Genomic DNA, 14542 nt, shown 5'->3' on the forward strand with positions numbered 1-14542 from the left:
AAAAAAAAAAAAAATTAAAAAAAGAAAAATATAAAAAATAGAGAAAGCCCTGAGGCCACAATGCAGGGAAAGTCAATTGTACCGTGGCTGGGGATATACACTGAAATATCTATCCCACCTCCTTGGACTTACGGAGCTCCAAGCGACAGTGGCCTGGCCCAGTACAAGTACCCACAATGAACTCCATTATGGGTAGCAGCAACTTAGCTTAAAGAGGTTAAGAAACTTGGTAGAAATCCCAGCAGTGTGAAGCAGAGCTAAGAGTTAAAGCCAGGCCTGGAATGCGCATGTTCAAATTTGGTGATATGAGAAGGTGCACTGGGAACAGGACCCTGAGCACTCATTAAATATGGAAAGTTGATTTATTCTATTTCTTGTCTGGATCTCTCTCTCTCTCTCTCTCTCTCTCTCTCTCTCTCTCTCTCTCTCTCTCTCCTCTCCGCTCCCCCATCTCTCCCTCTCTCTCAGAAGGACATCACTGCATACTTCTACTTGGAGGGACAGACCACAGCATTGCGTTGCTGGTGACTGAGCAGTCCTTACTCCCACCCTCAGGCCAATGTAAGACTGCTGCCCAGAGCCCGGAGCCCAGAGTCCAGAGCCCAGAGCCCCAAGCCTGAAGGCCTGCAGCCGGGGAATATCTACTCCGTGAGGCTTCCTGCCCTCTTCTTGAATTTCCAGCAGTTGTTCTGAAGACAGAATATAACCTCCACCCATTGGTCTTACTCTACCGTGGGAAGCCACTTTTATTTCACATGTCTTAAAACATATTTCCAGGCATAGTTTATGCTTTTCCACACTATTTCTTTCCCAGTCTACAGGTTGCCCTATTTTTGGCGGTTCTTCATAGAACTTGATTTCTAGAGTCACTTTCTTTGGTCAGATTCTTTTACACACACGCTTGTTTAGCGGCACTCAGCAGCAGCCTATGGGGTACCATGGCCATTTATGAGTGTGCTGCTAAACGTCCATCGTGGTATACATAGCTCAGTTTGTATGAGCGGGTGGATGCTATCTGCATCATCAGAAACATTGACTGCATGGGGATGCGGCATGTGACACAGGGCAGGGTATGACTTGCAGCCACACTTGTTGGAACATGGGAGAAGTCTGCTAAGGGGTGCAGGAGATAGCTGAGACAGGGAAGTAAACAAGTATAGTCACACAGTGAGTCAGCACTGCAAGGGACATGTCCGGAGGGGTAAGCTTAGCTGACTTTAGAAGCTACGAGACAGTATTCACCAGGGGAGGGCCTGCCACTGTGACCAGAGATGTCTTACTCTGGGGGTTCCCCGTGATTTCTAGGTCTCTTCTTTTTCAAGGTACATGAGAGGATTATTGTTAGTGTTTTTTGCCCTCTGAATTTAGATACTTCCAAGCTGAATTAATTAATATCTAGTACGTGACTTTCTATTTTCTTTCCATAAGGTCTTGGATTGTTGCCCTAATGCCATAAAGTGGCCAGGCCACTGTCACCCTGGGCCCCTAAGTGACCATATTGAGAAGAAATCTCCTGAAAACTCTCTTTGGGTATAGTACACATGAGAAATAGAACTTTCTTGTTGTAGCTGTTAACAGTAGTGAAATTTTATAGATGTATATATGGATTACAAATTTAAAGTTTTAACTCAGAATCATTAAAGGATTCACCAGCAAGAACAATGGAATGCTTTACTATACATTGAAAATGTGAATCCAGGCTTGATTGTGATAAAGCAATGCTCTCTGCTTCAAAGGTGCATTCTGGATAAGGTCCTGATCACCGCAAAGGATTGCTTGTTACGACACCATACCCTAGTCTATCTTGACAGCTATATTTGCTCAGTGTCCTTTGTCCTCATATCTTATTTTCAGTAATTGAAAATATGTTATAACCAGAAAAATACGAAGGATGCTTGCTGTTGCTTTAGTTTGTGACTACAACTTTAGTGAATATTAGAAATGTGATCCAACTAACAAAGGAGATAAGACTGAGACAGAGTTAAATTTAGACATGGTCCATGGCAGGAGAGAGAGGGGGAGGTAAAGGGAGGGAGAAGGGAGAGAGAGAAGTGAGGAAGCAATTGCAAAAACACCACGGCCAGACACTGCTTACCAGAACACTGAAATCCACTGCCTTTGTATCCCTGCTTGCATTTGCACTTGAAGGATCCTTGGGTATTGAGGCAGTTGGCATGTGGGGTGCACGCATGGATACTCACAGCACATTCGTTTATATCTAAAACATGAACATGTCAGTGAACAACTTTAGATAACAGGGCTCACTGAGAGACTGTCTTATACTCCAGCAACTCCAAGCAGAACCTCTCAACACCGCTAGCAATCTCCACTTATTCTTGGCCTAGAAATCTGTAACACACTTAAGGTTTTTTCTTAACTTTTTCATCTAATTTGGAACTAAATAACAATATCAGGAAATAAATTCTATATTTGGAAGGGCTTGCAACTCCTAACAAACAAAAGACAAGATCAGCCAGGAACCACTGACACCATCTGAAGTCAGACGCATAGGCACTTTGTTCAAAGCCTTTCAGAAGAAAGGGTCAGGCTGGTCTGAGCTCGTCTGCTGGATTTAGAGGCGGAAAATTTGCCAAATTCCACCCAAGTGAGAGGTTCATTTGCTCAGCTCTCCATCCTGCTTTCTATCTATGTATTGGTAGATGTGGCACATAAAATGGCTTATTGTTTTTCATTCAGCCACAAAGCGAGCTCAGATGCTAATCTTAACCACCTTGAAAACCTCAGAGACTTGTTTCCTTGGGAACTGTGAAGCGCTCAGCGTCAGTGCCCAGCTTGACCTGTGGAACATCCCTGGGGGTATTAGGGAGCAAGCGCACACTGTAACACAGGTATTGGGGCACAGCCTTGATGGTCAGAGTTAGTGACAAGCATGGATGCTCTGAGCCTATCTCTGACAGTTGCTGTATTAGGAGGGAAGAGCTGTAGAGATTTCACAAGATAGTGCAAACCCCGTTTAGGAGTGTTGCCCTAACATGATTACCCAAGACACGTCCTGGGAAGTCCTGAGCATAGGGTTGAAAGAAATCCTATTTTTCCCAACTGTTAGCTTTCCATGTCATGAACACACCTTTGTTACACAAGTTATGTGAACAGGAATCCAGAGGGAGCCCCAATTTCACAACAGGACAGTACAAGAATAAGGAGAATGCTTCAAAGGGTTTCTCCAAATTTCCCACTTCTTGTGCTCATTGAGACCTGGTGTCCCTTCACTGAAGGATAAAATATGTTATTTCACTCAGCTTAAACCAATAGCTGCCAGGTACCAGAATTTTATCAAAGAGTAATTTTGGTAACTGTGGAAAAGGAACATTTTATTTGGAGCTCAAACTATGAAAGGACTGAAAGAAGGGAGAAGAAAGAGCATGTGCTCTTGTCTTCATTTTTCTAAAGCCACCCTAGTGGAAACTTCTATGAATAGATCACTGAGATCCTGAGATCTCTATTCTATGAGATTCATCTATTCTATGAATAGATCACTGTTAGATCACTGACCTCTTCCTTTTATCAAATATAAATATGCTTTATTGTTCTTATTTTATATGTGTAATTGGAGGCAGAACCAAAAATATAAACAAAATAAAATAAAACAAAAAATCCCTTCACAAAAATCATCTTAAGATGTGTTCCTCCACATTAGAGTATATCGCTTAAATTTTTATTGACCTGACTTCATAATTGTTGTCACTGGAGTCCAGAAATGCCAGAAACTTAATATAAGCCTTTCTCTGTGTTAAGCTGGTTGCCTGAGTAGACAGTTTAACTGACAGACTGAACTGACATCAAAATATCTGCATAGAGGAGCTGGGGATTTAGCTCAGTGCCATAGCGCCTGCCTGGCAAGCGTGAGGTCCTGGGTTCGATTCCCGGTACCAGAAAAAAAAACTAAAAAAAAAAAAAAAAAAAAAAAAAACCCGAAATATCTGCATAGAAACCCATAGGTTTAGAGGGAGAAAGAAAAAAGGAAAACGTGCCCCCAGATCTTACCCACGCAGTCATATCGACCACCGCTATACTTCAGTTCAAAGCCAATGTGACATTTGCAGTAGTAGCTTCCAAATGTGTTCACACATCTCCGATTAAAGGGGCAGACCGCTTTTCCAGAGGCACATTCATCAATATCTAGGGTGTAGAACCAGGAGATGTCAGCAACGGCAAGAAAAGGAGCCTGAACACATGCACTATGCACTCCCAGCCACAGTATGCCATGAGCATGCACATGTGCAGGCCCCTTGCCAGGCGAACTGATCACCTGGCACCACCATCCTGTCCTGCAGGAAGAACTCTAAATCTGCACCAGGCACACACCCCACTCTTCCCTTATTGCCTTTACACCCCCTAGCATATTTTTTCTTAGTGGCGTTACCTCCCTGTAACATCACTACTTATAGTCACATTTGCTTGTATGTCGGGCTCCAGCTCTTTTGGCCTAGGGCGCCTGTGTCTGGCACTTGGGATCCATGCATCATATGTGCAGTGGGTGAATAAATATTCTCCCTAGCTATTCTATCATATAACATCTACACTTTTGGAAAACAGACAGCTACTTTGAGCAAACCAAATTCACATTTAAGATTTCCATTTTAGAAAAGAATTAGTCCATTCTCAAGCTCCTCTGAGGATTCTGCATATTTTACTTCATGTACCATCTACTACAAACTCCACTATTCATATGTCATCACTCAGTGAGCAAGATATGAAGGCCACTGGGTTATATTATTCCAAGTTCAAGCAAATATTTTCCCAGAAAAATGTATTTACATGGTTTGGGATAACATTAGTGAAAATAGCATATACTTTCCACACTGTTTGCAGTATTGACCCAGAGCACAGAAATGAGGTTGTGTAGGAATCCACCCCTACATACACTGTGGGGCACGGGTAACTGTGTAATGATGTAATGTCAGCCCGAAATAGGTGTGATCCTTTCCTCCATGAGGGTGATGCTACTGAGGGGCTGAAAGCTGTGTTGTTGATTGATCACTGCCTCAAGCTCTGTTTTAACTTTCAGACAGCAAATCAACTTTGCTGTCCTTTCAAACCTGTGGTTGAATGTGCAAGCTGATGCAGGCTTATTGTTCCCCTTGCACTCTTCAAATGACAGGTATTGCATTGCCCAAAAGTGTTTTTCAGTGATCACCTTTATGCCCACCCTCTTTCCTTTTTGGTTAAAATGGCACCCAACCAATCCAAGAGGTGGGTAAAAATTTGGATTCAGTTTGGCCAAAATTCAGCCTTGTCCTATAAGTCTTATTTTACTAAAGGGTACTAAATGCTGTGGCTCTAATTTAATCTCAATCACTTTCAAAGAGGAGACACAATTTTAATTCACACATATATTTTAAAAAGTGTTTAACTGATTTGGGATCTATTTGGTTGAACTTACTAAATGCAGTTGATCACTTATGTACATTTAGAATAAATAAACATCCAGCACCTTGACTGAAAAATATTTCCAATGTTTTGAAGATTATGAAATCATACTGCTATTTGATAATAAAATCTAAAAAGATTAGGAACTCTTTCAACATTCTCGTTTGGTTTGATATTCCTTATTGAGGCTTTGTACTCGCTTGATCTAAATATTATGTGTATTTGGTGCAATGGTTATGATTATAGCAGTGTGATGGCGTATAATTGTTGAGTATATACAATTTGATGGATGACCATAGTTCAGACTTGCAAAAGGACCAAAGCACAAGACGTACGGTGTAATTTCAGTCACCAAGGGTGCACTGTGGGCGGCTGCTTGCTGGACCTGTGATATTCTGTTCCAGTCCGCACCCGGGCCAAGCTGGGAGTACTGGGAAGTCACGCCCGGGGCAGCCCGCTGTCAGTGAAAGGCCGGAGTTAACAGAGTCACACCCAGCACCCTTGCCCCGAGATAAAGCTCAGAGCAGCCTACCCCATCTCCCAAAGGCGCCCATAGCTCATTTAACCTGCTCACTGAATTCCCCGGCGCTAGTGCCTTCCTCTCCCTAGGTCACTGCCGCTCCCACCAACTACTTGCTCAGCTTGCGTGGAACACAGAACTGAGATACAAAATAAGACAAAGGAGAGCAAGAGACTGAAGTTCTGTGCCATGGCTTTGATGAAACTCAAAGTTTCATCAAATGAAGGCTTTATGTGCTCCTTGATTAATATTGTTGATTTAGTCTGCTCATTGTCTCCAGTCAAAAGTAAGTATGGAATACTTAGCTTATGTAATTTAGAGCAAGTTTTCTTGGTGAAATTGGGTACTTGCTAATTTAAGTTAAACAAAGTGGAAGATATATGCTATTTTCACTAATGTTATGTCAAAAAATACGTAAATACATTTTTTCTGGGAAAATATTTGCTTGAACTTGGAATAATATAGCCCAGTGGCCTTCATATCTTGCTCACTGAGTGATGACATACGAATAGTGGAGTTTCTAGTGGATGGTACATGAAGTAAAATAGGCTGGGAAAATATACTAAACTACTTTTATCCTTTTTCCACTGTGGCATTAGGCAATGCAGAATAGTAGAGAAACATTCTTTCTAGCATTCCCAAGTATGTCTAGAGCAGAAATGACTACAAACATCATCTGAGAAATGGACACACCCATACACTCGGAGTTTGCAGTGTCTGGCCAACAAGGTGATTGTGACACGTGAGAAAGGGGTCCTTCTGTAAAGGGGGAGTAGAGGCAGAAGGAGTAGAAGTGGAGGACACTGCTGCTGTCCTACCTAGGCACATCCTTCCATTTGAGGCCAGACGGAGTCCTGAGGATGGACACAGACATCGAGGTCCTTCCTCTGTATCTTCACAGCCATACTGGCAGTTGGTCCTGGCACAGGTCCGAGAGTCTGCAAAAGTAGCCCAGGATTAGCCTGTCCCTCCTGAGACGTCAGACCTGCTTGCTGTGAAACTACCTCTGAATTCTGAGACATTAAATGCAACATATGGAATAGCATTCAAGGACAAGTTTTATTGTATGTGAGTTCCAAGTGGAAAGCCCAAAGGAATCAGGGCAGAGGTTGGTGTCTTGGTGGCCCCTGGGTTGAATCGTGCCCATAGTCTGTTTTGCCAGTGAAGCATTGACCTTGTAGGTAGGACATACGGCTCTCTGACTGCATCTCTTTCTCCCCTTGTGTGTGCTTGAGTCACTCCTTTATGTCATTCAGCTGATCTCTATGGGGTAAAAAGTAACTGCTTGTGTAAGTTGTCCGTCTGAGCCAGTGGTAAAAGAACTCATTCTTGAGCTCTCCCCATGCATGTATACCCTCAGTAAGAGTCACTGGGTCGCAAGGCTTGGTCTTTCAGGTACCTGTATTAAAATATATGGCAGATACTGCTGATCAGCTGCCTGAAAGCCATCCTGGACCCATTTTTCTCTTGCCGTTCTCACTGAGGGGGCTGGAAAACCAGGTAGTTGTCTTTTCCCAGCTCCCCTCATGGAAAGGAGTGCCCATGTGACTCGTGTGGTCAAAGAAATATAAAGAGAACTCCACTGGAGGGGGTGGATTTTCTGGGAAAACATTACTACACGATAAAATGGTATTCCTTCATTGGTGTCACTTCCATCCCCTGAGTTTTGCCTACCTTTGATGTATATATGACATCTGCAGCCAAAGCAGCCACATTGCCACTATGCGGTCACAAGCATAAGAATAAAATCAGTACTCTGAGAAAGGCAGGAACTGAATTCTTGTTGAACTATCATAGAATAGCTTTGCCTCCAGCTTTTTTTCAGTAAATGAGAAAATGTACTAAGTGGGTTTTTCTGTTACATGCTGCTAAATATAACTTCTTTAGCAGGGCTCCAGCATACATGGGTCATAAATGCATGAGGGCTAAAATACTCCTACAGTTCCAGCCCAATGTCCACAACAAAGAGCACAGAGAGTACATTGGCTCCATCCACCCTCCTTCACAGCGTGCCAATCATCCAGTGGGACAAAAGAGGTTGTAAGGGGCTGGGTGGGCTAGAACCAGCATCCAGGAGAGAGGTCTGGGGTTGCCCAGACACTAAGCTACAGACAGGGACCACAGTTAACCCCTAGACATATAGAAACATAAAGGGGGTAACAGGAATAGAGACCTAAAGTGATACAGCAAGCCCCTACCCATGGTTATATTACTCATGTCTTCTTTTTCCTTTGGCCATCCTCTTTTAAACTTTTTAAAATTAAATAACCCTATCTTTCCATTTGGGAAAGAAATCTTTTTTGGCGCTGACTGAGCTCTCACGGAATGTTTCAGAAGCATCCATTAGCATCTATCTTTTTGGGAATTTAAAGAGATCACTATAAAAACCGAGACAGTTGTCCCCTTTGGGGAGGGGTGGGGGAGGAGGCAAAGGGCAAAATTCTACTCAGTCATCCTTCCAAGGGTGCTGGCTTTGTAAAAACTCATCAAGCTATGCATTTGCTTCTTGTGAGTTTCTGCATAATTTATTATAATAAGGATTTTAAAAACAGGATACTTGGGAAGGCTGCTTTATCTCTTGGGCTTGCTTGCTAATGGAAGAGCTGAGTGACTAGCGCTGTGGAGGCACCTTGCCAGAGAGGGACACGACAAGGCGGAACCCGGGGCAGTGACCCATGCACTAGCCAAGAGTTTATAACCTTGGGAAAGCCCGGGATGAGCCGGGGAGTCTGTGTGACTCTGTAAACATAGGAAGCTGAGTTTGCTGTGGGCTGCAAAAAGAGGAGAAAACAGGGATGAGAGAGGAGGGGAGGAGAGAAGCCAGGCAGGGAGTGTGGGTTTGCCTTTCAGCTGCAACATAAAACCTGAAAAGCTTTTCCTCTCCATAAATGAATGGATGTAGACTCTTACCCTCCCACAGGACGTGGGTGTTTCTTTATCACAGAAAGGCTTTTCTTTTTCAGGAATGTGAGTCAGAATGCATTTCCAATGGGAGCCACTAATCTTTGGCAGTGGGGCAGGGGGCGTGAGAAAGGTAGCTGGAGGGAAGGACTGATGGCCTGAGATGGCACGGAAATGTATCGCTCCCCCAAACATGTGCGTGTTGGTCACCGTGAATAGTGGCATGATGGAACCCAACCCTCCCCTGCCCGTATGGAGGTACAGATATAGATACATAGTTTGTTTTCCTCCCCGTTCATCTTTTTCCTTTGTAAATAAGTGTCCAGAAAAGGGGAATCCTATAGAAACAGAAAGCAGATTAGTGGTTGCCAAGGGCAGCGAGGAGCAGGCGTGGGGAGGGACTGCTAATGGGGATGGGATTCTTTGTGGGGTGAAGGTGTTCTGGAACTTGATAGTGGCGATGGTTGTGCAACGTTGTGATGGCACTGAATGCCACTTTTTAAAAATGGTTATAACGGTGAACTTCACATTTTATATATTTTACCATATTTTTTTAAAGTAAGTGCCCAAGATGTTTTACTCTGGAGTATTGTTGGAGATTGAAGGGAAAAAAAAGATCACTGAAGTCAGCCTTTTCCAATGCATCAAATGGCAAAACCCAAGGCTCAGACACAGGCCAAGAGTGGCCTGGCTGCTGGAACTTACTGGCACAAGTCGCGTCTGGCATGAGTGTGTGGCCACTGAGACAGAAGCATTTGTAGCTGCCGTGTGTGTTCACACATCTGTGCTGGCACAGCCGGGGTTTGATTCCACACTCGTTCACATCTGCCGGGGTTCATGGAAAATGGAGAAAGGTTAACCAGATGGGAAAACATCCAGGTGTGGAACACTAGATGCCAATCTTGGAAAGGGCAACTAGGCTGGCTGCCCCAGAACCCACTACCTAGTCTCCTCTTGCCCCACCACAAAGTGTCATCCTGAGGGACTGGTGAGGATGTGAGGCAGATGGAATGAGCACTCATTGTTGGAGGGAACAGAAATTGGTAGAAACACTTTGGAAAACTGAATCTACTAAATTTAGATACAGATGTACCCATACCCTAGCAATTCCAGTCCTGGGTACACATGTACCAGACATGGGGATTTGTGCTCACCAAAAAACAAAAACATCCACTAAAATGATCTTAATAGCACTACTAAAAATAGATCCAAATGGGAATTAATCCAAATACTTCTCAATAGGATAGATTAATGACTTGTACACACATGCAGCAGGGTAGGCATGGCAGTGAAATGCATCTCACAGACATGATACTGAGTGCCCTATTTTGGGCAGTTACTCCATTTATGTAAAGTTAAAAAATAGGTGCAACTAATCTGTGATACATGAGCTCAAGACATGCTTTTCTTTTTTGGGTGGAAGTGAGTAGATGGGGCATGGGATTACTTGGGAAGGTGGTGGTTAAGTTTCTACTTTTTTGATTTGGATATTAGTTTACACGGGTGCGTGAAAATTTATTGAGTAGTACATTCTTGCTGTATGCACAATTCTATGTGCACAATACTGGAATTAAAACGTTAGAAATACACAATTTAGAAATGTCTGCTTTGAATGCTTTCCCAGGCAGCCTGTGACATATGTCAACAGCACAGCCCCCTCTGCATTGTTCCTTTGGGTGGCTTAGGACTGGCCCGATTGCCTTGGCTGACACCCCTCTAGAGGGAGCCCTGTCAGGCAGCTGGTTGCAAGAGCAGAGGACATTTAATTCTTTGTAAAGAGGTTCACAGAACGTTGTTAAGTGATAAGAGAAGTGCACAAAGCTGTATGTATAGATGGGTCATAAATTTGTAAAACAAAGAAATAGAGAAAGAAAGAATGTGTAAGAAAACAGGGAGGCTATGCTCTTGATGTGAATCATGATTGTGTTTAAGTGGTAAGACCTAAGGCAGTGGTCCCCAACCATTTTGGCACCAGGAACCAGTTTTGTGGAAGAAAGTTTTCCCATGGAATGGGGGGTTGGGTTGGATGGGAGTGGGTGGGTGGTGTTGGATGATTTAAAGGAACCCTCAACCGAGATCCCTTGCATGCTCAGTTCACTGTAGGTTTTGCACTCTCAGAAGAATAGAATTCATGAGCTGATCTGACAGGAGGTGGAGCTCAGGCGGTGATGCCAGCGATGGGAAGTGGCTGTAAACACAGATGAAACTTTGCTGGTTCACCCCATGTTCACCTCCTGTTGTTCGGCCCTGTTCCTAACCGGCCGCTGACTGGTACCAGACAGTGACTCAGAGGCTGGGGAGTCCAGATGGAAGGGGTCTTTCTTTTCTGTGATTTTTCAGTGCTTTCTAAGAAACAATCTGAGCAACTGCTTTGAAGATAACAATAAGTTTATTTCCTATCATCTTGTTTGAAATTCTGTATCTTTTTATCGTTTTTGTTCTTTTCTCTTTAAAATAAAAAAAAGATCTAAAAAACAGTTTAAACACTGAGAATTCTAATGGTTTTATGAAAATAAAAACAATACAGAAGGAAACTAACCCTTTATGAGGATCATGGGTAGAGGATCTTGCTCTTGAACACGTGGCCTTGTGTGGGGGCCTCACATCTTACATTGCCCAGGGAAAGACAAAACCACCACATACCATGGAAGATGAAAGTCAGCATTGTCACAGGCACAACAGTGTGTCTTTGGCTTCTGAAAAATTCTTTATGTGGGGATTTTCCAACACTCTCGCTGGACCTTTGAAAGTCCCTCCCCACTGCCTGTGCCCTCTGCCCTACCTTCTCCCCAACAAGATCCTGACTGTTTCAAGCAGGAGGGGAGGCTGAAAACTGCTGACTGGACCTAATGGCAGACCCAAGCATACCCCATCCTCTGGCTATAATCCACAGGTGATTTGTCTCTTGGAAGGAGCACTGTTGGGAAAGACATCAGGGCTGAGTGGACATATGTGGACTTTGATCAGGCTGCACAGGGCAGCGAGGTTATAGGGGAAAGACAGACCCAAACTTGAGCCACCTGGACCACTTCCTCACTGCTAATGTTTTACTGGGACTTGAAAATTAACATGAAGATTATGGTCTCTATTCCAAGTCTTGGAGAATGTATCTTGGCATAGAATCCAAGACATATGGAAAACTGAATTTTGTAGTGTGCAACCTGTGGTGGGGGATACAGCTGATCTGTCACTTAGGAGCACATGATTCTTTTTGTTTGTTTGCTTTTTTGAGACAGGGTCTCACTATGTAGTTTAGGCTGATCTTAAACTGACTATGTAGCCCAGGTTGGCCTCGAACCCAGGGTGATCCTCCTGCCTCAGCCTCCCAGGTGCTGGGATTACAGTCATTCGCCACCAGGCCTGGCAGTAGTGCGTGATTATTGATGCATGTCTCTCAAGCCGCTGGATGGGGATCTAAGAAGGGTCTCCACGTGGCTGGTAGGACATGAGAGACAGAGATTCCTCCCCAAGGCTGCAGGGCTGCCAGGGCACGGAAAGGCTACCTCAATGTGTGTAGCTAAGCTCCAGGCTTGGCGGCCAGGGCTGGGAAGGGTAGGATGCAGTGGAAGCCTGCCTGCAGCTGAGTCTCTACTCACCCTTGCAGAAGTCTGGCAGCCTTTCTTAGGGACAGCTAGACTTGATTTGCTGCTCTGTGTTCTACTTCCTCATAGGATCGGGGACAGTTTTTAATGCTACATGTTTGTTCATGCCAGGTTTCTCACCCTCTATTGATGTTTGAGTGCAGATCATTCTTTTTGTGCGGGTGGCACTGAGGGTTGAACTCAGAGCATTTACACTTAGCTATATCTCAAGCCCTTTTTATTTTGAGATAGGGTCTTACTAAGTTGCCTGCATTAGGCTTGAACTTGTGATCTTGCTGCCTCAGCCTCTCAGAACCCAGCTCAGACCACTCTGCTGGGGGGAGGATGTGTTTAGCAGGATCCCTGGAATCCATCTTCTAGATGCCAGTAGCATTTCTCTCAGCCAGTGTGATAACCAAAACTGTCTCCACATATTGCTAAGGGTTCCCTGGGTGACTAAGTCAAAAATGCTGGTCTACTGCACAGACTAGCTCCAATGAAGTATTTTTATGCACCATAAAGGCTCTGAAGATTTCTCAGTGTCAACACTGTAGGATGCTTTGTGACATCCCTGGCCCCTAAGCACTGGGCAGCCCCTTTCCAAATGTCTTCAGACACTCACCCTGGGGTAAGGTTCCCAGATTTGGCAAATAAAAATACAGGATTTCCAGTTAAATTTGAATTTCAGGTAAATGACTAATCCCGCACAAATTTGAAACCAACATACTATACAAGTGTTTATTGTTTATCTGAAATTTAAATTTATTTATTAAAATACAGTGGGCATCTGTATTTTATCTGGGGGACAAAATCAACACAGGTTAAAGACCACTGTTCTAGATATTATAAATGAACACTTTAAGGCCTTCAGATAAACAGCCTAGGACAAATGTCACTGATTGTCTTTCAAAGTGTATCATTTATAAGAGTATGAGCACCATTCAAGCCAACAGTCTCATTTTCAGGTATTCATCCCATAAAAGTACTCAAGAGCACAAAGATAAGGCTTGGCTGGTGCTTGGCTGAGTGCTGTGTGCAATGGCAATGCGTCGAGGCAGCAGAAACGATCGCGACGGGACGATCTATTTCGTCACTGGTGAGTGTTCACACCAGGGACCGGGAGGCGGCCTTGGCAAGTACGAGGGTGAGCAGTGCTGACTGGGCAGAGTTCCCCAAGAATAGTTTTGCCAGAGAAAAGGGCCGAAAGGATCTAGAACAAACTACTAGCTAGATTACAATAAGAATTAGGGGTAGCCACTCTCACTTTATCATTTATATCCTTTTGCATTGTTGGATTTGGTAAAAAAATAAAAAATGTACATTATTAGGTACTTTAAAAGCCCTTTTATTGGGCATCTTGACAAAAACCAGAAGTTTTACACTTATCAAGAGAAGAGATTGGCTGAAAAAAGTTCATCCCGAAACCATGTTCATTGGAAGATTTGAGTACAATTACCGAAGACATCCTGTGCACCGCATTTTGTCCCAAACCCCACTGCACTGGTGGAATCAGTGCTCCGACCCGGGCCGGTGTACTGACCTTGGCTGCAGCTTTTCCCGGTATATCCTGGAAAGCATCTACACTTGTTCGGGCCCACACACTCGCCGAACTTGCACCCAGGATCGCAGGTGGCTATGAAAGGAAAAGATGTGCTGAGCAGGAAGGCACAGAAGTGGTTGTTGTTTCTGGGTGGCGGAGACTGCCTCGGGGCCCTACAGAGGATGATCTGTCTGCTCTCTAGTCTGTGTTCACCTTTTAGCTGCTAGACAGAGGTTTCCCGGAACAAGAACGCCCCTAAGCCTGGCCCCCACAAGTGCCAGTTTATTCTGCTCATTTGCTTAGCATCTTCCTGCCTTTTGTGGTGTGCAAAGAAATACAGTGGCTCCCAGACCTCAGTCAGCCAATTGTGCATGTCGCCACAAAACATGTAACCAAAGAGTGAGGACATGGAGCCCAGAGTAACCCTGGGGAAGTGCCAAGGTCTCTCCTCTTCTTTGCATCTTTCTCATATTTTCTTGCCTAGTTTTCTTCTGAGTGGTCAAACTCTTTTCAATGGTGTGCTTATCAATCAAACTGAGCAACCCACAGATTGGAGGCAAAGGGGTGCAGTGCTATGATTTGTGTCTGGCTGTCCACCCAAAGCCACAT

The 14542-nt window shown here is 44.1% G+C and overlaps 1 protein-coding gene across 1 annotated transcript in view; it reads right to left on the bottom strand.

Moving 5' to 3' along the window:
* The window catches only part of Egfl6 (EGF-like-domain, multiple 6), a 59089-nt gene that overhangs the window by 22631 nt on the left and 21916 nt on the right, over positions 1-14542 (bottom strand). Inside the window, exons 3-7 of the mRNA XM_005409208.2 lie at positions 13934-14026; positions 9518-9637; positions 6730-6849; positions 4006-4140; positions 2096-2218 (exon numbers count right to left, since the gene is read on the bottom strand). Coding sequence (XP_005409265.1) covers positions 2096-2218; positions 4006-4140; positions 6730-6849; positions 9518-9637; positions 13934-14026 — 591 coding nt within the window. The remainder of the gene's footprint in view (positions 1-2095; positions 2219-4005; positions 4141-6729; positions 6850-9517; positions 9638-13933; positions 14027-14542) is intronic.

Source organism: Chinchilla lanigera, unplaced genomic scaffold (assembly GCF_000276665.1).
Source record: "Chinchilla lanigera isolate Chin_1 unplaced genomic scaffold, ChiLan1.0 scaffold00118, whole genome shotgun sequence".
NCBI lineage: Eukaryota > Metazoa > Chordata > Mammalia > Rodentia > Chinchillidae > Chinchilla > Chinchilla lanigera.